General features: G+C 42.3%; 1 protein-coding gene across 5 annotated transcripts in view; it reads left to right on the forward strand.

Moving 5' to 3' along the window:
• The window catches only part of SMARCA2 (SWI/SNF related BAF chromatin remodeling complex subunit ATPase 2), a 175,340-nt gene that overhangs the window by 49,684 nt on the left and 101,377 nt on the right, over nt 1-24,279 (forward strand). For all 5 annotated transcript variants that reach the window (XM_072839584.1, XM_072839609.1, XM_072839585.1 and 2 more), the window contains exons 10-19: nt 4,295-4,348; nt 7,040-7,170; nt 7,397-7,454; nt 9,528-9,628; nt 10,797-10,944; nt 14,577-14,740; nt 16,558-16,624; nt 17,297-17,407; nt 20,121-20,363; nt 21,958-22,071. In XM_072839584.1, coding sequence (XP_072695685.1) covers nt 4,295-4,348; nt 7,040-7,170; nt 7,397-7,454; nt 9,528-9,628; nt 10,797-10,944; nt 14,577-14,740; nt 16,558-16,624; nt 17,297-17,407; nt 20,121-20,363; nt 21,958-22,071 — 1,191 coding nt within the window. The remainder of the gene's footprint in view (nt 1-4,294; nt 4,349-7,039; nt 7,171-7,396; nt 7,455-9,527; nt 9,629-10,796; nt 10,945-14,576; nt 14,741-16,557; nt 16,625-17,296; nt 17,408-20,120; nt 20,364-21,957; nt 22,072-24,279) is intronic.

The following is a 24,279-nucleotide window of genomic DNA, read 5'->3' on the forward strand; positions in this document are numbered from 1 at the left end:
TCTTTCAATGCAGGGTATACCAACAGAACTACACCCTTGTTACGAATGTGTGACATTTCTTGGAAACTCACGACACTAACAGGAACCATCGAGGATCCGAGGATCCGTGGAGGACTGCTGTGCCAAGTATCTTTTGCATCGTGGTGTTTGCTCTTCCTTCTGAAAGTTCTTTCATTCTCTTTCTCAGCAAACACTGTTAAAAGCAAATCTCTGGACTGTGACGTTTTGGAGGGGAAATCTTTCTGGCACAGCATACTGTACTGGTCAGTATAGTAGTAGGATGTGTGGGGGTTTTTTATCATTTTTGGATACCAACAAGTCAGAAAAACCTCCTGGTACAATTTTTGGTGAAAAAAAGCATGAGATACAAAGTAGAAATGTGGTAGAGACATTTCTTTTAAATTCAGGTTACTCTCCAATTCTTCTCTTTTCTCTCTCCTATTTTCCCCCCAAGATGAGGATTTTCCCCTATAAGGAGAATTTCACAGGTGAAAGAAAGGTTCTTTGTTTGCTTTTTTTTTTTCCAAAAGATTTATTTATTTATTTTAGAGAGAGAGAGAGCAAGAGAGCGAGTACACAAGTAGAGGTAGGGAAAGAGAGAGAGGGAGAGAATCCGAAACAGACTGCATGCTGAGAGCAGAGCCTGATGCAAGATTTGATCTCATGACCCTGAGATCATGACCTGAGCCAAAACCAAGAGTCAGACACTCAACAGACTGAGCCACCCAGGCATCCCTGGAAGGAAGGCTCCAAGGTAATTCTGGGCATTTTGAGTGTAGGGACTGTGGTAAAGGTAGGTGAACACAATGCCACCGAGATAAGATTCATTTGATTAGTTCAGCATCAAAATGGGTGAAAACAGAAGTTTGGATCAAAGTCCTGCTTAACTGGATCGACCAGTTACTTGAGTCAAAAATGTTGGAATTGGCTTTCTCTGCAGGGTGCGACCATAGTCATGTGCAACTGCCTGTTAATTTGATATTCTTGGGTATTTTTTACTGCCTGATCACCAGTCCTCATACTCAAAGGTCCACTTAAGTGACAGACAGTAAAAAGAACCTGGGTGGTTTCTGGAAGTTGGATCTCCACTGAAACAGAAGGAGCCATTAAGAAGCCAGCACTTTAGAATGTTGTTTCAGCATAGAGTCAGCCCTGCTGGGGGAAAAATGGATTCACTTTATAATATGAATGGTAAAATCGTAAAATATTTGGTATGACACTGTTTCTTTACAGACTGAGGCTGTTTGTGTCCTGTGTTCTGGTCATCTGAGTGGCGCTGCACTGGGGTTCATTCCCCTGGGTTCGGCTGACCCGGGGTTTGCTCGTCTAGGGTTCGTCTGCCTTCTCTCCCCTATCAGGCTGATTGTCTTAGCTTCTGCCGGGAAGATAGGTAGCTGTGCCCACGGCTTGGTGAACGTTCCTGAGTGAGATTTCTAAATTGCCCTTGGCCTTGGAAGTTGGGAAGTCACGTTGTTTGCAGTTATGAGTAATGTGTTCCTTCTCCCCTTCCATCAGCAGGCAAATTTTCCTCCTCCCTCCCTCCCTCCCTCCCTCCTTCCCTCCCTCCCTCCCTCCCTCCTTCCCTCCCTCCCTCCCTCCCTCCTTCCCTCCAGCAGCATAATTAGTTGCCAACTTTTTGCAGGTAGGAAGAAGCCAGGACAGGGTCCCTTTAGTTCCTGATTCATGGATGAACTGCAGTGGGTTGTTTTGTTTTGTTTTGTTTTGTCTTTTCTGGGGAGGAGTGGGCAGCGAGGATAAAGCAGGAGTGTGATGTGAGATCCAGAGAGGGTCACCACACTGCAAGAATCCAAGGCATGATGGGAGAACGTGTCGTCTCTTGCCACAGAGTAGACTGCCACCTGGCTTCCACCTCTTGTAGTAACAGCAAGTTTGGGTGTAAGTTCAGGGCTCCTGAGAGACCTGTCCCAGAGTGTCAGCTGGCTCAGTGAGGAATTGTGTGTGTGTTTCTTAACTATTTTATGGCTTGCAGATACATTGGCTTCTAATTACAATCCTGATGGCTCATTGTGTGTGTGCTAAGCGAAAAGCATTGTTCTTGATGCTTTCTTTATTTCCTTCATTCACCAAATATTTACTTATGTGCTGGGACTCATGTAGGTGCTGGGGTGGGGAGATGGGGGACACCAATGACAAAACAGAAATCCCTGACTCCTGCCAGTGCTAGAGCCAGCCTCACAGACAGAAAGGAATAGGCCTCGGACTACCATTGAATCTTTTACGTTGTGGAGATTGCTGCTAGCTGTATATATGTCATGGAACCTTGGATGGTGCACACAGAACTGGATCGTGATCCTCCCTTGTAGGGAGCGACAGTTCCTGTCCCTTTTTTTTACAAAAGGAGGAACCAAGATACAGAGATTTGCTCAAGATGACACTGCTGAGGTCTCTCGTACTTAGCCACAGAGCTGGGGGTCAAATACTGGTGGTCTAATCCTAGAACCAAGTTTCTCAAATCTCATGTTACATTGCCTCTCGAATTTGATACTGAATGGAATTTTTGAAAGGAGTTTAGAGGATTTTTAAGTAAAGGAAGGGCCTGATTGTGGGGCAGTTTTTAGATGCCACTCTAGCGAGTCAGTAGCATAGTCATAGACGAGTATCCCTCAGAATGGTTTCGAATCTATTATTTATGGTCCTTCAAGCTTTTAAACGTACTATTCATTGAGACAGTGATCCAGTTCCACTAGCTAGATATTGGAAATTGGCTTATTCATTGTCTCATTTGCTTCTCTTTGTTGGCCAAATTTGTAGCTTATTTCTGATGTGTATGGAAAGAATGGCGGGATTAATTGACTTTCTCCCATTAATTAAAACAGTCGCCTGAGAATTCCAAAAGTGGAACTGTTAGGGGCTGCTGGTTTCTTTTCTGAGCTTTTCTGCCATTGTTCTCTGTATCCATAGCCTAGACCTAGGGCCTGGGGCTTTTCAATGCTGATCATTCCTTTTGAGCTTGTAAACGTTTTCACTTTGGGGTGGCACAAATAGAAAATTAAATTTGAGGGGGAAAACATAACCAAAGGGAGCATTTTATTTCCTACTCTTTGCTAGAAACACTACATTTTTTTCATGCCTTGTGCTTTGGCAAAATATATATATACATGTATTTCTTGTAAGAAAAATTTGAAAGAACTTCAAAAATTTCAAACATTTGTGGGAACTGCTCTTCCTTCAGCATAGACCAAAGGGTGGACTTTGAACATTTTCTATAAAAGCTGTTTTGTCAAGAGACAATTGAGTTATTTCCATGGAAAGCAAAAATGTATTATATAATCGATGCCTTAAGTAAACAAAGTAGAGTTAATATCGATTCTGTATCATTATATATATTTTTAATTAACTAAAGAGCCCAGGGGAGGAAAGCTCATTTTCTTAAATGTCTTGATAAAGGACATGACTAAAGTTATGTTTTCTTTTTTTTTCTCTCCTCACACAGAGGAATATGTAGTTTTCCAGCAATAACTTTAAAATGAGAATTCTGTAAAGGTGATGGTAAAGATTTCACTTGTCAGGAGGGTTGTTACAAATGTAAGAAATTTGAGAATCTTTTGTGTTTATTGCAGATGAGACTCTCTCGGGTATGTACAAAACGTGACATAATCTTAGCTTTTCATTTAGGCTGTCTTTGAGGCACATAGAGGTTAATGGACTAAGATATTGAAATATTTAGGAAATGGGAGATGATAGAATTTTTCATGAGATCACAGTATCTGCATCAAATCTCCTCATCTTACCCACTGTGGAAATACCATGTCATATGAAAAGCCAATTAGGTAGAATGGAAAACATTCAGAGAACTCACAGAATGTTGTATGATTCTGTATTTTCATGACCTGAGAGCGGTTCCAAGTTTACTGGCGATAGACATTTTTAGAAAACTTGCTAAGGGGAATTAGAAGGTTGTGAGCTGGTGACGTCAGGATTTGTCTTCCTGGTGCCAAACACGAGAAAGACATCTCACGTGCTGACCTCAAGCCTTGATACTCTCACGTCTTCAGCCCTTTGGTCCTGGAAGGCGTGATCCACAAATCATTTGGTGTGTGCCAGCCTTGAAACACAGCTGGCTTTCAGTAGCTCCCTGCAAGTTGCCAGTAAAAAGACACACCTTGTCTCAGACAGAGAAGAGAAATAGAAATAAAAGGCAACAATACTTAAGCTCTGTTAGATGACAGTGGCGGGTAGTGTTCAAGTGCTCTTTGTGCCACTGAGTTGGCCACAAAATTCTTCCTGTAGCCATCTTCTTGATTGACATGTAACATCTGATATTGTTTTGCAGAAGGCTGAAGAGATTGCCGAGGGAGGAGAGTCTGCCCTGGGACCAGATGGAGAGGTGAGAGGTTTTGCACCCATTCCTGCTGTGTTCTGCCTCATGAGTCCCCGCCATGCCCTACAGCACCATTTTCTGTGAATACCAACTTCATTTTTACTCAGCTATTCACTTCTAAGTAAAAATAGTAGTACATTAGCATAGTAGGAAATTAGATGAGTGTAAAAGGGGTATACTGGAAAGTAATCTCCTTCCATCTCAGACTGCCAATCAACCGATATTAAGTTTCTTGTGTATGATTCTGGAATCTTCCGTGCGCATATATGTTTATGAATACATAGAATGTACAAAAATCTTAAGTGATTCTGTAATTGCATTTTCCCCATCAATGATACAGATATGACCCAGTTTCCTTAATCTATTACTAATTTGAAATTATAAAACTCCATAAACACAGTTTACATATTTACATTTTTGTATAGGCTGACGATAGAGCTCCTCTTTGTAGATTCATCAGCACATTCCTAAATGTGATTTCCAAGAATTTTGAACCTTCTCCTGAGTCATGAGAACACAATTACTTACTTATTGGATTTATTTCCTCCAGAAACTCAAAAGTTCTCTGCTCAGGGATTCACATGAGGAAGCATACCCCTCTGAGCAGGGTGGAAAGGCGTTTGTTTCAAACAGCCTTCTCCTCTCACAGATTCTGATAAATCTGCTTGGGGGACTCTTCTAGAATCTGTGCATGTGAGGCATACGGAGAATGTGAACAACCTAGACCCAGTAAAAAAAAGGTCGAAACCACTATTCAGTGCAGAAACTTCTTGAACAGTAAATGTTGCTTAACCACTGTAATCCATCACAAGGAAAGAAAGGATCAGGAGAAGTGTCTAATGTGTACAGCAGTCTCAGTGGGCCGTTCTGGGGGAAGAATACTATATATTGGAGCACTCAGGAACAACACTAATTTGTAAAAGCCCCCAGCCTTACCTAAGCGTGCCTCTCATCGGTCTGTAATTAACAGGCACACGGGAGAGATTTAACTTGTTAGTGTCACAGCGCTTCTACCTCTTATTATCTTTTGGGAAAATTAGCCACCGATCTTGGTGTGACATGCACCTTTTTTTTTTTTTTTCTTTTTCTTTTCTTCTTCTTTTTTTTAATCTTAACACATGTGCATTCTGTTTGCTGAAGTTGGCAAAGTGGACATCTTGCTCAGTTTGTTTTGAAATAATGTTCTTACACCCTGCCATGCTGGTTCAGTGCTTTTGCCAAAGTTCTAATTCCAGCTACAGTGATTCCCGATTTTCTCTGAGGCATGACATAAGCAATAAAACAGACTGTGTTATAATAGTTCAAGATAATGGAATATGACTTTTCCAAGGGAGGTGATAGCTACTGGTAGATTTCCTTCTTTATCGCGTGGGTGTATAGACGCCCTTTCACCTGAACGACGAAGGCCTCCCGCATGCAGAGTAATGGTGTTTGCATCTGTTGCTTTAGCACGCATCAAAGAAAAAAGAAAAGACAGTCTGGAGTAGGCCTTTTCTTTTTTTAAAGCCTTTTTGGGCGGATAATCACTAATATATTGTTGTCGTTGTTGTTTTATTCTGACAGTGTTGTGTTGAAGGAGAAGGGAGAAAGAACTTTCTTTTTTTCTTGGTCGCTTCCTATTATAAAATACGGAAGATAAGCTACAGTAGTATCCTGTGTTTCTTATCATGTTTATTTAAGTCCAATTAATAATTACTTTTAAGGAGATAGATAACTTGGATTGCTCACAAATCAAGCATTTCCAAGCCAGCGTCTTGCTTGGGGGTCTGTCCTACAGGTGTAGGCACCCTATAATCAGTAGCGTTCATTTGCATAGGATTACTCCATTTTTTTAGGCCTTTTAAAACAATCCGTTCTCTGAAGTAGGTTAAACACAGCCTCTGCAGTTGCATTTATTCTCTTAATTTTCTGAGCGAGCTATTTTTCATGGAGCATCTAATAATGAACTTCAGCTCAGTCTCAGTCCATCCGCCTGGTTTCAGATGAGCAGAGCTTCTGGCTTTATCACGCGCCCAGGTACCAGTGGCCGAGCTAGATAGCAGGCCCTGTGGTTCCACAGAAGCTCATACTGGCCGCTCACGAGGTGTCACAAATTACATTACCTTTTTCTTTTCCCATTTTCTCAGAAACCACGACTTTGCAATAGGTGTTGGGGAGTGGTGTGTATTATTTGGGGCTTGACAAATGAAACTCTGCTAGATTTAAGTCAGGAGGGAGAATATTAATAGGATCCTGGGTAATCCATTGAATCTCCAGGGAGCCTGGAGAGCATGCTTTGAGGCCCCAGCCAGTGTTCTGCTGTGCTGCTGGTCAGCGAGGCCGTGGCTGACCCTGGGAATTAGCAGGAGCTTGGCACGCCCCAGCCGTGTGCTCTGTCCTCCCTCCAGCACGCCTGTTGCTCCCGGCTTCCCTGACCTTCTAGCTCCTAGTTCAGAGCCTTGGTAAGTGTGTCCAGTTGATGGAACTGAGGTCTCGGTGCTGGCACCCTCGCTGCAAGGGAGGCTGGGGCTTTCAGTTCCTTTAGTAGGAGGCTGTGGCCTCCCACCTCCTTCCAGGACTCATTAGGTGATGAACTTTCCAATCATGGAAAAAGGTTTCAGATGCTGGGCAGCCAAAAGCCTGAGAAACAGAATCGAGAGGCTGTCTTTAACACTAAGCAGTGATATGTGTTTTGTTATTTTTTTTCCTCCTTTCTAGCCCATAGATGAAAGCAGTCAGATGAGTGACCTGCCTGTCAAAGTGACTCACACGGAAACTGGCAAGGTCCTGTTTGGACCAGAAGCACCCAAAGCAAGTCAGTTGGATGCCTGGTTGGAAATGAACCCTGGGTATGGCATTAATGCAGAAATATTGATGTCTTTTGGCTTCTTCGATTTTTTGTGGTCCCCGTAAAATCTTGGCACTGAAACAGCATGACCTTCATGGAAATAGTTGAAAGTTATTACCTACATTGATCATTTGTACCTAGAATATGCTAGTTGGGTCATGTGTGTGTATATTGTCTTATAATTTCAAAAATTAAGTCCCTTCTCCTTCCCACTTCTTTTCCCTAAGTTACGAAGTTGCACCTCGATCCGACAGTGAGGAGAGCGATTCTGATTACGAGGAGGAGGTATGTAGGCATCTGCATGTACGTGGAGTGTATGTGGGAAGCACCTGTGTCTGGCTATCACTGGTCCTCCAGGGTTGGCCTTTGGGGGACATCTGGAGCTCAGCATGGATCACAGCTGTGACAGTGGGTGCCCAGCGAGGCAGTGACCCCACCTGGGGCTCCTGGCCAGTGGTGGAACTTGACAAATTCTACAGTTAGGTGAAACCAAGAAAACAGAAGCTGGCATTATACTGGAAGTGGTGGAAAGGTCTTCTGGGGAGAACTGGAGATAGGTTCCTTTGGGAAGGTGATACCCTGCCTTACCTGGTTCATGCTGACGCTGATCCCCCAAAAAGTTTCTGGGGTCCTTTAGTCCTAGGAATCTATTCAGAATTATAAGTCTGGAAGCTTAGATGAAAGGGCAACCCACACTTGGTTTGATGAGGTTATCAATCCTCTCAGTTTCTCTTTAAATGTGATTCTTGTTTAAATTCCTTGGATACACCCGTTCCCCAAAGAGAAGCACATCTCTCGGTGTCTTAGAAGGGAAAGGGAACAGTCCCTAAATGTATCTAGAACCTAAAATGGTAATCTTGGCTGCCTTTAACAGAACTTAAGAAATAGCAGTGAAGGTTTTTTTTAGGATCAACTACGAAATGTGTAATAATTACAAACAGAGGGATTAAAAGAAGATTTTATCTCCTTTATAAGAGCATTGTTAGTGGGTACTCATTAATTCTGTTTACCAGTGTAGAGGGATCTTGGTTCAAAGAGAGTAGCCCTGCCACTCATATAGCTCACCAGAATTTTAGACAATTTTGCTTTTCTTCTATTCCTTTTTTTTTTCTAAGTTAATCTACCATAAACACTGGTTTAACTTTTACAAAGAAAAGGAATAATAAAAGTTATGTTCAAAAAGAAAGCATACCAGTAAAAGGCAACTGCTTCAGGTTGCATGCTATTTATTTCTTACAGGCCATGTTTGCCCTGAGGTATTTGAAGTTGACAAAAATCAATGTTTAAAATGTTTCTTATTTACATGAATGAATGGGTCCGTTGGAAGATTCTTGTCATTGAGTCCAAGAGGCCAGGAGGGACAGAGGGGCTGCTGAACCCACCGATGCCAGCCCAGGATTGACAATAGGAGACAGCTCGAGGTGGCTGGGAATAGAAGGAACTCTGACCTGGGAGTCTACAAACCCAAGTCCCTATCTCGAGTCTACCACTCTTGGCGAGTCATGTCCCTGCTCAGAGCTGCTTCATTCCTCAGGGCTGTACTGATTCCTCACCTAACACCCCGCTCCCCACCAGGCATCTCAGTGATCTGTTGTCATAGGTTTGATTGTTAGCATTAATATCATGTCACATCATAGTTTCTCATTCAAGAGTTATGGGGAAGCATAATTCTCTTGAAATCTACTTTTAAAGAAACTCTGCTGGATTATCTGGAAGGATTTAGCTTTCAACACCAGTTGGTTGTGGACATAATGGCTGTAGCGAAGCTTTTAAACAGATCAGCAGAATGTAGTATGCAGTGAGAGGAGGAGGTAATGAATCCTTTGCCAAGTTATCGACAGTTTTAATCTAAATATTCAGAGATATGTGATGTGAAGTCGTCACAAAGCAGTGGGTTTTTTAAGCTCCAGCCCCTCTACCTTGAATGCACGGGAGACATCCCAGTCCCACTGCCATTATCAGAGAGCATTTTTATGAGAAGGGCAGTAGTTAGCCTCTAAAGTCTGGCATTGGAGAGAAGGCTGTAGAATGTTTCTGGGTGAGAGCAGATATGGTCTGCAGGACTCTTTGATAACCAAACTGATAAATATCCATCTACCATGACGTTTACATAATTATTCTTGGGAGCAAGGGTCCTAACAGATCCTCAGAGGGTTTCTTCTCTTCTCTTGTTAAGTGATTTAAATAGAAATGGAATGGCATATCACCTGAGTTAGATAGGTGTTAAATTTATTTCCTCCCTCAATCATATGTACTCTATGAAGTTGAATACCATTCATCCTCTTTTCAGAAGATGCCAGTCATAGAGATTCCCTTGTTGAAATGGAATCCTTCCCGTGTCTTTTATTCCCTCCCTAGGACGAGGAAGAAGAGTCCAGTCGGCAGGACACAGAAGAGAAAATTCTTCTGGATCCAAACAGTGAAGAGGTTTCTGAGAAGGATGCCAAGCAGATCATTGAGTGTGTATTGCTCAGTTTTCTTTCTCCTTGTGAAAATATGTGTCATGAGTATCTGGAAGGATTATCTGAGCACCCATGAGAAATGCCCTTCCCCCCAGATCCGCTTTGCCAGCCAGCACCCACCCCACCATGTGATCTCCACAGTACCCCAGAACCCCTCAGCACCCCATCCTCCTCCCAGATCCGAGTGCCAGCTCCATTCTTCACCCCGGCCATCTTCCATGTCAGCTCTTTGCTCATGTAGCTCTAATATGACAACTTGGGGGAAATGATTGCAAAAGAGAACATTTTATTTTTATTTTTTAAATTGTTTTATTTATTTTGTTTAAAGATTTTCTATTTATTTATTCATGAGAGACACAGAGAAAGAGAGGCAGAGACATAGGCAGAGGGTGAAGCAGGCTCCATGCAGGGAGCCCAATGTGGGACTCAATCCCAGAACCCCAGGATCACCCCCTGAGCCAAAGGCAAAAGCTCAACTGCTGAGCCACCCAGGTGTCCCAAGATAACATTTTAAAGTGACGAGATTTAAAAAAAGATAAAAAGCAGAAATAGGCATTGTAATATTTTCTTCTTTTATTTTGGGGCTGCAGGCCCAACACAAGGAAATTTGGTTTTCTTGGTCCTCCTTCACTGAAGGCTTAGAACCTTCCAGTGGCTTCTTCCTGCCTGTGCAGTAGAACACCAGCTCCTTAGCAAGGCTTAGGAAGGGGAAGCTGGCCTGCTCTTTCCCATCTTTCTGGTCATCTTTCTCCTTCCCTCATGTGTCAGGCAAGTTTTGGACAGTGTTCTGTGGATAGGATTTGTCTTTGCATCTGGGGACCCTAGGACAGCCTCACTGGCAGCGAGTTCATCTGCAGGGATGCGGCTCATGCTAATATTGGTCATTTGAGGTCAGGCGGGCCTGTATGCAGGTCCTGACTCTGCCACCTTTTACGTGGCCCAGGCAAATTAATTGACCCCTGTGAGCCTGAAGTTCTCCCACATGCATACAATGGGGTGATGCTCATGTCTACCTTGCTCCCGTCTTGTGAGGGCTACCGATAACGTGTTTTAACTGGAAGACATGAAGGAGGTAATAAATAAACCATACTTACCGCAGCTGTGTGAGGCTCGCCATTCATGCACCATGTGATCTATGGATGATTCTCCACTTTCTCTGTCTCAGGACAGCTAAGCAGGACGTGGACGATGAGTACAGCATGCAGTACAGTGCCAGAGGCTCTCAATCCTACTACACGGTGGCCCATGCCATCTCTGAGCGGGTGGAGAAGCAGTCTGCCCTCCTCATTAACGGGACCCTGAAGCATTATCAGGTAATTGTTGGGGTTTGTGCCTTGTTGGCAGGTCATGGCCCCTTACCTAACTTGATGTGTGTCTTGCACATGTGTAAGTGTGTCTTGCACATGTGTAAGTGGATTGCTTAAGGAGGTTGATGATGGTGAGGCATTTAGGGTCACATTGCTTATAATATGATGATTCTCTCTGTCGCACCTATAATTCTTGCTTTGGAACACTTCTATTTTACCATCGTACCAGGGCAATACCCATTTTCTCTTTCATGAATTTAGGATGAGTTGTGTTTTAAGAAATATGGGCTTAACATTTGGAATGGTTTTTGGGGGGGATCTCTTTGCAATGGAAAACCCAGCCGCACTCTGAGTATAGGGAACATCTGTGCCTTGTCTTGAGGTGAATGAAGTATTTCTCTAAAAACCTCGGTGCTGGCTCTAGTTTAATTCCATGGATTTTCAGCTTCTAGGACCCACTGTCTACATTTATGCTTTTTTTTTTTTTAAGACACAGTGAAACAGTGAGCTTTGATGAAAAGTGTCCTGTAAACAGAATAGACATTTCACTTGATTTGTTGGAATAAGGTCAGCTCCTATCTTCTACCTCCCACCACTTTGGTGTTTCCCAAAGTATGTTCCTGGGAACGTCTGCTTCATGATATACCTTAAAAAGAAAAAGAAAGATAGTTCTGTGGTCAAATAAATATGAGAAATAGTATCACCTGGAGGTAGAATTGCCATATAATTTACTATTGCAAATTCGGATGCTTATGAGAGTAAATAGGGGCCCTTCATATTCATATGAGGCATAGCCAGGACTGTCCTGAGCCAACCAGACCTATGTGGGCACCTTGGCAGTGACCCCTCCTGGTAATCCCTGGTGTGCATGAGCACATTCACCACTCTGCAAAAATAAACGTGTAATCGATGATTGTATAGCAGCATCCTGCAGTGAAATAACTTTTGTTCATATGTCCCCTATTAACCACCTGTAAAATTAGTGTCTTTCGGAATATACTTTAGGAAGTATATGCTTAAAGTTCTCCAACTTTTTGGAACCCGGCTCCCCTAAACTCTTAACACTTGGCACTGAGCTCACTGCCACTGTGTGGGGGTGCAGGGTCCAGTGACTATTGCCACAGCCCCATCTTGATTAATGTTAATGTGCCAGCAGTTTGTACCCACTGCTGCTCTTGCATCATCAGTGAACATGTCAACATGATGTGAACGGCACATAATGCCATTAGTGATATTACAGGACTGCTTTTGACCTCGGGGATGTCCTGAAAATGGATATCCCTGGAGCCCACCATGACAGCTGTAGTAAGGTCACGTTTTCTCCAACGACCATGCTGCTTTCATGGGGTGTTGTTTTCATTGTACTTGGCCTACCTGACATAGATGCTAACTCCTAATCAGTTCTAATAAACTGTTGTGGGTCTGTGCAGGCAAGATGCATTCTTTGGATTATTCATAGATTGCTTTTCATGCCAATTTAATTTTTCCTGCAATCCAACACCTTCCTCATCACTTGTCCTCAGTCTTTCCAAACCCAATTACCCCCATTTCCATCTGTGCGTTTCATGCTTCTGTCCCTCTGCTGGGCTGCTGTAGACTTTCCGAGCATGCCTCCGTGTCTGTCCCCTGCCGTGCTTTTGCTACACGGTCTCCCTTCTTCCTGGACTCTGACCTCCCGCCTCTGACGGATGAGATCCTTTCCATTTCTCACAAACCCATTCAGACTATGGCTCAGTGCCCCACCTGAATCACTCTGCTCAGGAGTAAGCTTTCTGTCCCTTTGCTCCTGGAAAAGTTTTTGTATCATTAATGGTTACATAACCCTGACATAGAGGGGGTCTTCCTGCTGCCTCCTGGGCAAGTTGCACAAGTTTGGTTCGCTACCCAAACCCTCCATCCAATTCTAGGGTCTACGGACATCCAAGTCACCTCCCACAATTTTTGTGAATTTCTAGTCTCCTCTGCTGCCAGTTTATGCTTCTGTTTTATCTGGGTTTAACACAGATGCAAAATTCAGCCCCTTGCCAGTTTTCATTAAAAAAAAAAAAATCCTACTACCACTGTCCAAATGTTTCTGGGATTTAGTTGACTTTCCCTAAAGGTTTGGTGGTCTCAGGGTCCTGTCGCAGGCATGCGGCCCATCCTGCCTGCCCCTGTGATTTCCAATCACTTCCCCTGTACCCTTCTCTGTCTTTGCCCAGTCCCTCAGAGCTCTTCCTGGTTCTCTCATGTCTTAGTGTGCTGTCGTTCTTCAAAATCCTGTAGGGTGCTTTAGAGTCTTGCATGGTACAAGGTACCCCACGTGGCTTATGAAAGTATTTCTGCAGACTGTTACAGCACTCTCCCTAAGAAAACCTCTGCTCAGTGGGATTGTATAATGTGTGCCAGAACAATTTTAAATAATATTACATGTATTTATACGTATGCCACGTACTTTCAGCCACTTCCTGGTACATGTTTGTATGTGAACGCCGTTTGTCTCCTCTTTGACTGCAAGCTTCTGAATGGAGCCATGCATCTTAAATAGCCAGGCATCCATCCATCTACTGTACCTGCTTGCATGGTCCTTTGCCCAGAACAATCACTTAATAAATATTGAAAATTATTGAATTACTCACTTTGTTCTTACAGAAAACAAATTAAAATGAACATTTCCCTAAGCATAACTTAATTAGCAAGCTAAATTGACTTGAGCAGATATGCATATTTATATATTTGCATATTTACATATACTCAACTTTATGTAATACATAATATATAATATGTATACATAACTATATATAATATAATATGTAAATATGTATATTGTAAAAATAAAGAAGTATATTGAATTGTTCCTTCCATTTAAACCCAACGTCTGTGCTATGGTGGTGGTATTGGCGTTGGTGGTTGGGAGACGGAAGTGGAACAGATTTGTATCTTCACCCAACCTTTCTTGTATTTACGTCCAAAGTGGCATCTCTGGTGCAGGGCTTTTGTACTTTAAAAATGTGTTGGACATGTTTCCAGGCAGTCAGCTTCCAGTGGGCTGCCCTTGGGGAGCCCCCTGACTGCCGAGTTTCCCTGTGATGCCCGGGAACTCTCTCTCCATCAGGAAGTGTACTCCTCTGGGCCCAGCGCACCCCTGGCTCCCTGGTCACTCGGCTTCCTCACTGAAGGGATCCCACCCTCTGGGGGAGGTGCTTCATTGCCAAGAAGGCTGTTTCTAATGATCTCTGATCTGTGTGCCAAACCTGCCTTCTGGTTTGTTTGTCTCTAATCCTCACATTGGCTTTTTGTTCTTGGAGTGGTTGGAATGGATTTTAGTTTGGGTTTTCTTCATTTATAATAACTCTGGAATGTCATATACTGTGAAATGCTAAGTAGGGATGAGCAGCAAAGCTGCTTAAAATCCCACCAGTATGCTACAGCCCGTCATTTCTAAATCTGATTAACACTTAGCACCTGCCAAGCAGCAGGGATGATTACAGGCTCATATTTTAAATTCTTTCTGTGTTGGTGCTTCCCCCACTTTCCTACTGTGGGAAATCCGACGTATAGCACCGAGGAGTTAAGAAGTCACAGCCTCACTTGAGTTGTATTAGTATTAATTACCTGTGCAGATCTTGGATAATTGAAGCAATTACTCTTCATTTCAGCTCCAGGGCCTGGAATGGATGGTTTCCCTGTATAATAACAATTTGAACGGGATCTTAGCCGATGAAATGGGGCTAGGGAAGACCATACAGACCATTGCACTCATCACTTATCTGATGGAGCACAAAAGACTCAATGGCCCCTATCTCATCATTGTTCCCCTTTCGTAAGTAAAGTCATTTATTCTGTACTTACCGTTCTGTAGGTTGTAGATTGCCCTATCAGTAGCTTGTCCTTGTTTTTCATTTAAGGCAGAATTTTAGCACATAGTAAGATCACCAAGAGCGTCTAATCTGGACTAAGGTTGTCACTTCCCACCCCCGGTCTCTTTTAAACATGGGATAGAGTGATTTGTATCAGCCCTTAGCACCACACCGTAGTCTACACAGCCTGCATGCTGCACAGCTGGCTCTTATTTGTCATCACCCCTTAAGCGGTTCACGGAGCAGAAAGGTTTCGATATCTATATTTTTTAAAGATTTCCTTTGCCTTGTCCTGTTTCCAAAAGGCTACCTTATTCAAAAAGGATGTCTTCTCAAAATCTACCCTTACTGTACAATTTTTTAAAGATATTTATTTACTTTTTAAAAAGATTTTATTTATTTATTCATGAAAGACACACACAGAGAGAGAGAGAGAGAGAGAGAGAGAGAGAGGCAGACACACAGGCAAAGAGAGAAGCAGGCTCCATGCAGGGAGCCCGACATGGGACTCGATCCTGGGTCCCCAGGATCACACCCTGGTCTGAAGGCAGTGCTAAACCACTGAGCCACCCGGGCTGCCCAACTGTACAAACTTTTAAAGCAGAATCTAGATCACAGTCATAACTGTGAGTTTTGAATTAAACTGCCTTCAGTACGACCAGCTCAATGCCAGCGATTTTACTGCTCGAGGAGAACAGGTCTTGCTGGTCTCCATTTAATGCCCAGAGCCAGGGCGCTCCCTCCAAGGTCTTTCCCAGACTCTCCTCAGAGGAGGACTACCTGTTCAGAACCGCCCTCCTCCGATGGTAGTGTCTCTGGCTGTGGGTGTTAGGTTGCACTTCTGTTCACTGAGATCTTTGTAGATCTCGGTGCCAATACAGAGTTGGTCCTTGCAAAACAAAAACAAACAAACAAAAAAACCAGGATTCTGGCTTAGCATTTGCAGATTCTGTCTACATGAGGTAAGGAGTGTCTGCAGGCTTCTGAATCTATAGTATGCAAATCCATAGTATTTAGATGTCCTTCGAATTGTATCTCCGATTCAAGTATATATTTTGCTCTTTGTGTTTTGTGTGTTCTGACTCCTATATTATGGTGATGCTTTCAGGGATTAAAAAAAAAAAAGGCATTCTGTATTTCTTCCCCTGCTTCTTCTTGACAGATTCATTTAATATTTTCATGTGCTTCTGTCATTTCTTTTTCCTGACTCAACTTTTCTGAGGACTTACGTGGTTGTTCTTAACGAATCACCAAATCACTCGGGCAATTGCTGTTTTCAATATTGAAATTAAGGGTTTCCACCCCCATGTTTATTCATTTTTTAATTTTCTTTTTTCTTTTTTTTCCTTTTTTTTTTTTAAGATTTTATTTATTTATTCATGAGAGACACAGAGAGACAGAGAGAGAGGCAGAGACACAGGCAGAGGGAGAAGCAGGCTCCATGCAGAGAGCCCGACGTGGGACTCGATTCCGGGTCTCCAGGATCAGGCCCTCGGCTGAAGGCGGCGCTAAACCGCTGAGCCACCCAGGCTGCCCAATTTTATTTTTTTCTTATGAGATTTCTTATGAACTCACAAACACAACTTGTCATGCTTTGGGGGCAGCTTATTCCCCACTTATCTCTTATTTCCACACCTTTCAAAGAAGTATGTAGTTGAAATACTTAATATTCTCTTGCCCCTTTCCAGGTGAGGCCTGAGCATAAATAAGAACATCTTTTTAACCACTGATTTTTATGCCAATGTCTTTTTCTCTGTATGTTTTCTTTTTTGTTCTATAGGACTCTATCTAACTGGACATATGAATTTGACAAATGGGCTCCTTCTGTGGTGAAGATTTCTTACAAGGTTTGGAATGCTTTATTTATATATAAATGTGGAAAAGCAAAAAATAGACCCAATTTTTTTTCTTCCTCCCATATGCACATCTGTGAACTGTATTTGGTTGTAAAGTTTTGTCATGTACATCATGTACCAAACACTGTGAGTTAATCATCCCAAGAAGATTACTGTAATAAACCATAATTACTTTCAGATAGTGAAATGCAGAAGAAAATTGTTAATTATCATATTGCGAGGTTTCTGATGAGAGTAATACAAATGACAAATATCGCACATCCCTCGCGCCGCGCCATGCCCGCTGTTCCTGCAAAGTTCGGCAATTACCCGGGCACCCGGGCTGCCTGCTGCACGCTCCCGTAGAAACGGAGCCTTTCAGCCGAGCAGCGGGTTCTCTGCTACCTCGAGGTTGCTGTAATTTCCTTCTCCGGCTGTCCCCTCACCCTCGGTTTTCAGTGGGAAAGCCTGCCTGTAAAGGGCCTGAAAAGCATCCAGATGTGTGCGATTTTGCCAAGCACTTTGTCGTGGATAATGGATCTGTGTATGATAATGCGTAGATGTGCAATCCTCAGTCGTGTGTCTGGGCTCCATTAAGCCATGAATAGTGAAGCAAAATGTACACATTACTTCCTTTGGGTAATGTATATGCCTACATATATATATACACTTTTTTGCATTCAGGGCACCCCTGCAATGCGTCGCTCCCTTGTACCCCAGCTGCGGAGTGGGAAATTCAACGTCCTCTTGACTACTTATGAGTACATTATCAAAGACAAGCACATTCTTGCAAAGGTAGGTTTAAAAAAAAAATCTTTTACCTCTAATTATGGGACCATTGCACTGGAGTATAAAGTATTCCCCAAATTATACTCACTGGTATAATTTGATCATTAGATGGCCTCTCTCTCTCTCTCTCTCTATTTTCTATCTCTTGCAGAGTCAGATATATTTTTTTGTTTTTGGTTTTTCTTTGTGTGTGTGTGTGTGTGTGTGTTTTGTTTTTGTTTTTGTTGTTATTTTTTTTTTTTGCATATGTCATTGATTCTGGTTCTCTAACCTAGCCTCTCACAGTTACTGAGTTTATGTCTCTTAAAAAAATTCACCTGGGCTCCTTCTGCAGCTCTTTTTCTCTCCAACGGCCCTGAACGTGCTTGTGGAAGAAATAATTGTTTTTGTAGCCCTGGGTTATTGTCAGCAGCATGACTTCATTCCTCTTGTGCCTTTGTCTCTCCAACGATGAGTAGGCACCTCTCCATATGGTCTTCTCCATGTGAACATTTGTCCAGGCTGCAGCTTTGGTGCTATTCCTGTCTTAGGTTTTTTCCCTGGTAAAATAATGGGCCATTGTTTGGATTACTCCAGGCTGTTTCTGTGACTATTCACTTGAAGCTGAGAAAAAGTTGTTTTCTACCTGCAACATACATGTCTTCTAATTTGTACGTTCTTAAGTTGTCCTTTGGCCAGCAAATAGAAAATTTTTTTTTTCATGTTTATCACCTTGCCCCCTAATGCATTCATTCAGAATACCTTCTTTGGTGGGGCTAGACACGGATACTTCATTTTTCTTCCTCCAGTAATTTCTTTTGCCCCGTGGTATTCTGGAAGTGCCATAATCTGAAACGAAGTGATGGCCAGAACTGAACAGAATAGCTGTTTCGGGGATCTGTTCTCTCTCTGCATTAAACCTTTGCTCAGGGAACTGAGAGTTCCCTTCATGGCATCACAGGAGATAACATATAGGAAGTGTGCTCCCAGGAGAGGTTTAATAATTGAGATGGCACTGGCAACAATGCTGTGTTCCTGCTCCTCATACTCAGAGATGAATCTGGCAGTGTTGAAAATGACATGTTTTTCGATATTACTACGGGAATGTGTTTGTACATTCGAGATCCTTTAAAAAAATCCTATCACATCTTCTGCATATGTATTTCAGAATTCATCGGAGATGCCTGGTAGTGAGATGAATTGCTTTTATGTGTTGCTAGAGAAATGAAGCTATAGAAAGGGGTAGTGATATTTTGTCCAAGCGGAAGACCCAATTGGCAAAAGAGTAAATTAGCAGAATCAAAGTCCTCTCTGATTCCTTCTTTATTAGATCGTAAGCTGAATTAGGAAAGTAGATGTAGACTGTTTGCTTAAATACATTTTTATGTGCTGGCCCCTTCTATGCTATTGGTAAGCTTGGGATAATTGTCCATACAACTTCATGCTTATGAACACTTTTCTTAGAAATGGTGGAGGAAGAGTAAAACAAAACAAAACCCAACAACAAAGCTATGGTAGTTTCTTTTGCCCAAACATCTCAGCCCAACTGAAGATTTTATATTTCTTTTCCCCCGATTTCACTGTCACTTGTAGTGAGAAAGGCAGGGACCATCTAGAATACTCTGCTAGTCTCTCTCTCTTTCTCTCTGGGAGCTTTGGAGCAGGATCCGGGGACATCTGAGCACCAGATGCTTTTCTTGGCCATTGCCACTGTTTTGTAGGGAATGAATAGGCTTAGTGGGACATTCCTCATTGTTCTCACTTAAAGAATCTGAGACCAGTGACCTTGAAGAGGGCTGAAGGGTGAGTTATGAGAGAGGAAGGGGCCTGCATGTAGACTTAGGAGGGAAGATTATGTCATATGGCCATTCTTTATTTTTCAAGTGGTAGTCATGCTAGGAAATGAGATTGTGTTTAATTCCAAAGTTCTGGCAAAAACAGAGGAATGATATTTTAGCGTGGTCTTCACTGCCAGTGAGTATATGCTTTCATTTTAGACATCTTAAAACAGTGATCCTAGACCTGGCAGGTAAGGACCTGGCAGGTAAGGCATATGTCTGAACTGAGAGACTCCAGGTTGCCAGGCCTTATTTTTTTTTAAGAGAAGCTGAATGTTCAGATTGTTATGTGAAGTATTCCAACTTTTAAATGTTAGCAACTCATTCAAATTAAGAAGAAAAAAAAGAACACTGAGCTGAGCCAAGCCCTAACCGTATAACAATAGAAGCAAAGGCATGAAGCCAGAGCATCTCAGCTATGAGTACCGACTGTCGCCATCTTGGAAGATCAGTCATTAACTTCTGCTTCAAGTGGAGAAGCAGAAAATCTGCTCTTCTATTCTTGCTATGAGCAGAGGCAGCACGAGCTCTACATCCGGTAGAGCCATCATGGTATGCCATCAATAGAAGGAGTATTGGTTGCGGAGACACGGGAGCTAGTTAGTCCTGGCCCAACTATTTCATTCTGGATCCAAGTTCCCTTCTTTGGGAAGGGCAATTTGGAATCACATGGTCCCTAAGCAACATCATTACTTTGACATCCCATTATCACATGGTATATCACATGATCTATCAGGTATGGGAAACAGACTGTTGAGATTTTTTTTGTTATCCCAAGAAGAATCATACCATATTATGTACCAAGTATGACTACTTTGGTTTTCCACGCTACCACTTGCCTGTTGGAAGTGGTTTTATTTTCCCTCACTCACTGTGTGTTGGTCCTTCCTCTTGTGTTACAGATTCGGTGGAAATACATGATAGTGGACGAAGGCCACCGAATGAAGAATCACCACTGCAAGCTGACTCAGGTCTTGAACACTCACTATGTGGCCCCCAGAAGGATCCTCCTGACTGGGACCCCACTGCAGAACAAGCTCCCAGAACTCTGGGCCCTCCTTAACTTCCTCCTCCCTACCATTTTTAAGAGCTGCAGCACATTTGAACAGTGGTTTAATGCCCCGTTTGCCATGACTGGAGAAAGGGTACTGGTCTAACTTTTGTATTTTCCACTGTATGACAATGAAATGAATGTAAAGAACCCAAAGCTGAGAATGTTAGAGCTGCAGAAAACCCACAGAGTGATTGACAACTAAACACTCATCGTTGGGTGCATGTGTTCACTTTCCAGGGTTATTTTCTGTCCTAAGAAAATGGATCTAGTGATGAGTCTAGGATCCTTAGTCTTTTGCCGACGTGTTAATCAGGCCACTAGAGAACCGTCCTGAATGATGGGATGCTTATCTAAATGGGCCACAGGGAGGATGAATAGAAAGATATTTGCTAAATCAATTTAACTAGAGCAACCGAACCAACTGAACACAAACCTTGAAGCAAATATTTCCTTGTAGTAAACTTGGGCTTCTCTTTATAAATGGTTTCCCTGTGAAGAGTTCGTGTGTGAAACTGCACTAGCTCACACTAACTTTCAGTACTCATTTTTTTCCGGTTTTAGTGTGAACCTCAGTTCTGTGTCCACAGCAATACTCCTCACATCCCGGAGTACCCGTTGCCACGCTTCTTATTCTCATTCCTCTGATCATCTATCTCCTCTTGGAGCTCATTTATGAAAGGAAGACACAGGCCATTTTGCAAGAAAAGAAATGGGCACCTGTCCTTTTGATTAGTGGTTTCTCAACTGTGGGAACGAAAAGCCACTTAGAAAGCCTTCGGGACATTTATGTTGGAATGTTCAGCACTTTAATTCTCAAGTGCATTGTAAGGACCTCTGCCTTTTGTCAGTAATTCATTGGCTGGCCCATTTGTAGAAAGTAACGTCAATCAAGTCTGCCCCCTAGAGGCTCATAGGGAAAGGTGGCATAAGAGGTTCTAGAGAAGGTTCTGTGTGAGGAGGACTGAACAAGATGGGGCAGAGGGAAGAAGAGTGAGGAAGAGCGGTATGCACCACCAGCATACACTCGGTCTACTCTCTTCTTTTTATGTCCTTGTTGCTTTGGTGTGTTTCTGCATCGAGATGATCTAAGTTAGGAGCCTAACTTAATGCTCCAACATTGAGTAAGAGCACATGAACTTATGGCCTCTTTATTTGGGTTCTGTTTCAGTCTTCAGTAAGGCCTTGTTGCAGTCATATCCAAGACATTCTCAGCTGGGGGACACCTGGGTGACTCAGTGGTTGAGCATCAGCCTTCGGCTCAGGGCATGATCCTGGGGTCCCAGGATCAAGTCCTGTAGCGGGCTCCCTGCAGGGAGCCTGCTTCTCCCTCTGCCTGTGTCTCTGCCTCTCTCTGTGTGTCTCTCATGAATAGATAAATAAAATCTTAAAAAAAAAAAAAGAATTCTCAGCTGGGAGACTGGTGGCTCTGGTCCATTTTCCATGGAACTCCACATTATGACAAAGACCCCCATTAAGAGGCCATTTTATTACCAGCTGGCATGTGGGAAGAGGATTCTGGGGTGTGCATACCAGGTAGAGAGAGACCTGGCCTTAATGTACATAAAATTTCAATCACATATCTCAACAAAATAATAAACATAACCCTAAAGCTTTATTTCATGAAACAGCATTAAAAAAAAAAAACCAATAGCAACATGTCCAACTCATCTGAGGTTCTCTTGTAGGTGGACTTAAATGAAGAAGAAACCATATTGATCATCAGGCGTCTACATAAGGTGTTGAGACCATTTTTACTGAGGAGGCTGAAGAAAGAAGTTGAGTCCCAGCTGCCAGAAAAAGTATGTTGCAAATTCAAAAGCTGTGTGGTTTTTTTCCCCCTGCCGATCTCCCAAGTACGTGTGTCTGAAATTGTGTTTCTGAAACAGCAGGCTTGAATTTTAGTCACAGGTACCTTGGAAATAGCATAAAGGACTTTTTTTCTTCCTTAGAAGCTAGAGGTCTGGGGTACCTGGGTTGCTCAGCAGTTGAGCGTCTGCCTTCGGCTCAGGTTGTGATCCTGGGGTCCTGGGATCGAGTCCCACTTCGGGCTCTCTGTAGGGAACCTGCTTCTCTCTCTGCCTATGTCTCTGCCTCTCTCTCTGTGTGTATCTCATGAATGAATGAATGAATGAATGAATAAATAAATAAACAAATAAATAATCTTTAAAAAAAAGAAGAAGGAGGAGGAGCTAGAGGTCTTAGTGGAGAGAGAGAGAGAAGTGACATTTTCAGTATTTTCAGCCTGGTTTCCCAAAACTTTAGGGCCAGATTTTATAAAATTACCAAATTCATCGAGCATCCCGACATTTTATCTTTAACTGACATCAACTCAATGTTATATTAGTTTGACATTATATTTTAACTTTAGATTTTCTTTTTTTCAGTGATAATCTTGTTAAGTTTACTCTGGCAGGCGCCACAGAATTGATCTGCTAGTGAGTCAAGCAGGGTTATGGGTTTGGGGCTTGCATCATCCTCAAAAGGCCTCATAAACATTGAGCAGTTTTCCTAGAAATGTATTTAATGCATGTGAGATGCTTATGATGTCACTCTTCTGATAGTTAAGTGAAAAACAGAGTTCCTGCAAATGGCAGGCACATCATCTAATTATTCTTGGTCATGGTTTTTTTCCTGCACCATTTAAATCAAGTCCCTGTGAATATTTTAAGCAGGTATTTTTTTCATATCACATTTTGCACACTGACTTCTCAGTGTTTTAGAATGTCTTTTGACCCCTTTACTCTACATTTTTTAGTTTGGTTTGGGTATTAGTTTAATGTTTCTGATCATATTTTTGGAACCATACACTTCTGAGTTCTCAATTTTATCCTCATAGAGATAGGTTGTTTGGCTTCGCCTACTATTTGTTGCATGAGAGATATTTGGATCCGAGTTTTCTCTGTAGAGAAGTCAATTCTGAAAAGTGTATTTCTGCATTGTTGTGTTTTTCTGTGTAATGACTGGGGGTGGGGTGGGGGTTTGGTACAGATTGGTTCCTCCTATTCATTTCCTAAGTGGGAGTTGACAAGATAGGGTACAAAGTTGATCACTTTATTGAGAATTCTGTTCCCAATTCCCCTCTTCATTAACAGTCAGGGGAAAATAATTAAAAATAAGCACAGTTCTTATACCATGCTTACCCCAGCAGAAGCCTAAATATTTAAGTTTTTTATTTTGCCACTGAATGCATCTTGGGGGTTGAATGCTGTTGATATTTTTTTGACTTCCTATGGTCTTGGCATGTTTGGGTAACTCTTACTGTTCACCATAGACCTAGTTACTGAATAAACTGGGGAATGGGTCCAGGGGTCATGTGGCCTCCTTGAACTATATTCCTGGCAAGGGGTCCTGCAAGGTATAGAGATGGATGTCAACTATTTTGTGTCCTAGAGTTCTTTTGTTTCTTTAGCAGAGATATAGAATAAAAGGTGGTTAACTAAAGGTCTTCATTTATTCATTCTACAAAACTTCATCTTATTTACTTAATTTCTAAGACTGGCTAATATAGATTTTTAAAAGCATATCACAACTTGGGAGTTTGCCCTGTTTTAAGAAAATCCATTCTATAAAACTCCAAACCTGCCCATCATAAAGGTTATGGGGTGATCGGTTATATCACAAAGGAATTCTTTGCTTTACTAAAATATTTATTTCACCGTTCCTTCCACAAGACAGCTTCATGGGTTTTGATAAACTTTAAAAAAAAAATTAGGGTTAGATTTTAGAGAGCGTGTCTCCTGAATAAAGTACACTTATATTCTTTAAGACCCAAAGTATTATTTGGGGTATGTTAACTGCCCCATATGTGGTATATCATCTACGGATAAGCTACCTTTTATAGAGACAGCTCAGTGGAGTGGAAATCATGGCTCTGCCTGTCGGAGCGGACACAGGTCCCTATCCCATGCCCTGTCTCTTACTAACTGTGTGACATTGGTCAGTAACACAGTGGGCCTCTGTGTTCTCATCAATAACTGGCAAAGAAATAATACCTGCCTCACAGAATA

The sequence above is a fragment of the Canis lupus genome, chromosome 1 (assembly GCF_048164855.1).
Source record: "Canis lupus baileyi chromosome 1, mCanLup2.hap1, whole genome shotgun sequence".
Classification (NCBI taxonomy): domain Eukaryota; kingdom Metazoa; phylum Chordata; class Mammalia; order Carnivora; family Canidae; genus Canis; species Canis lupus.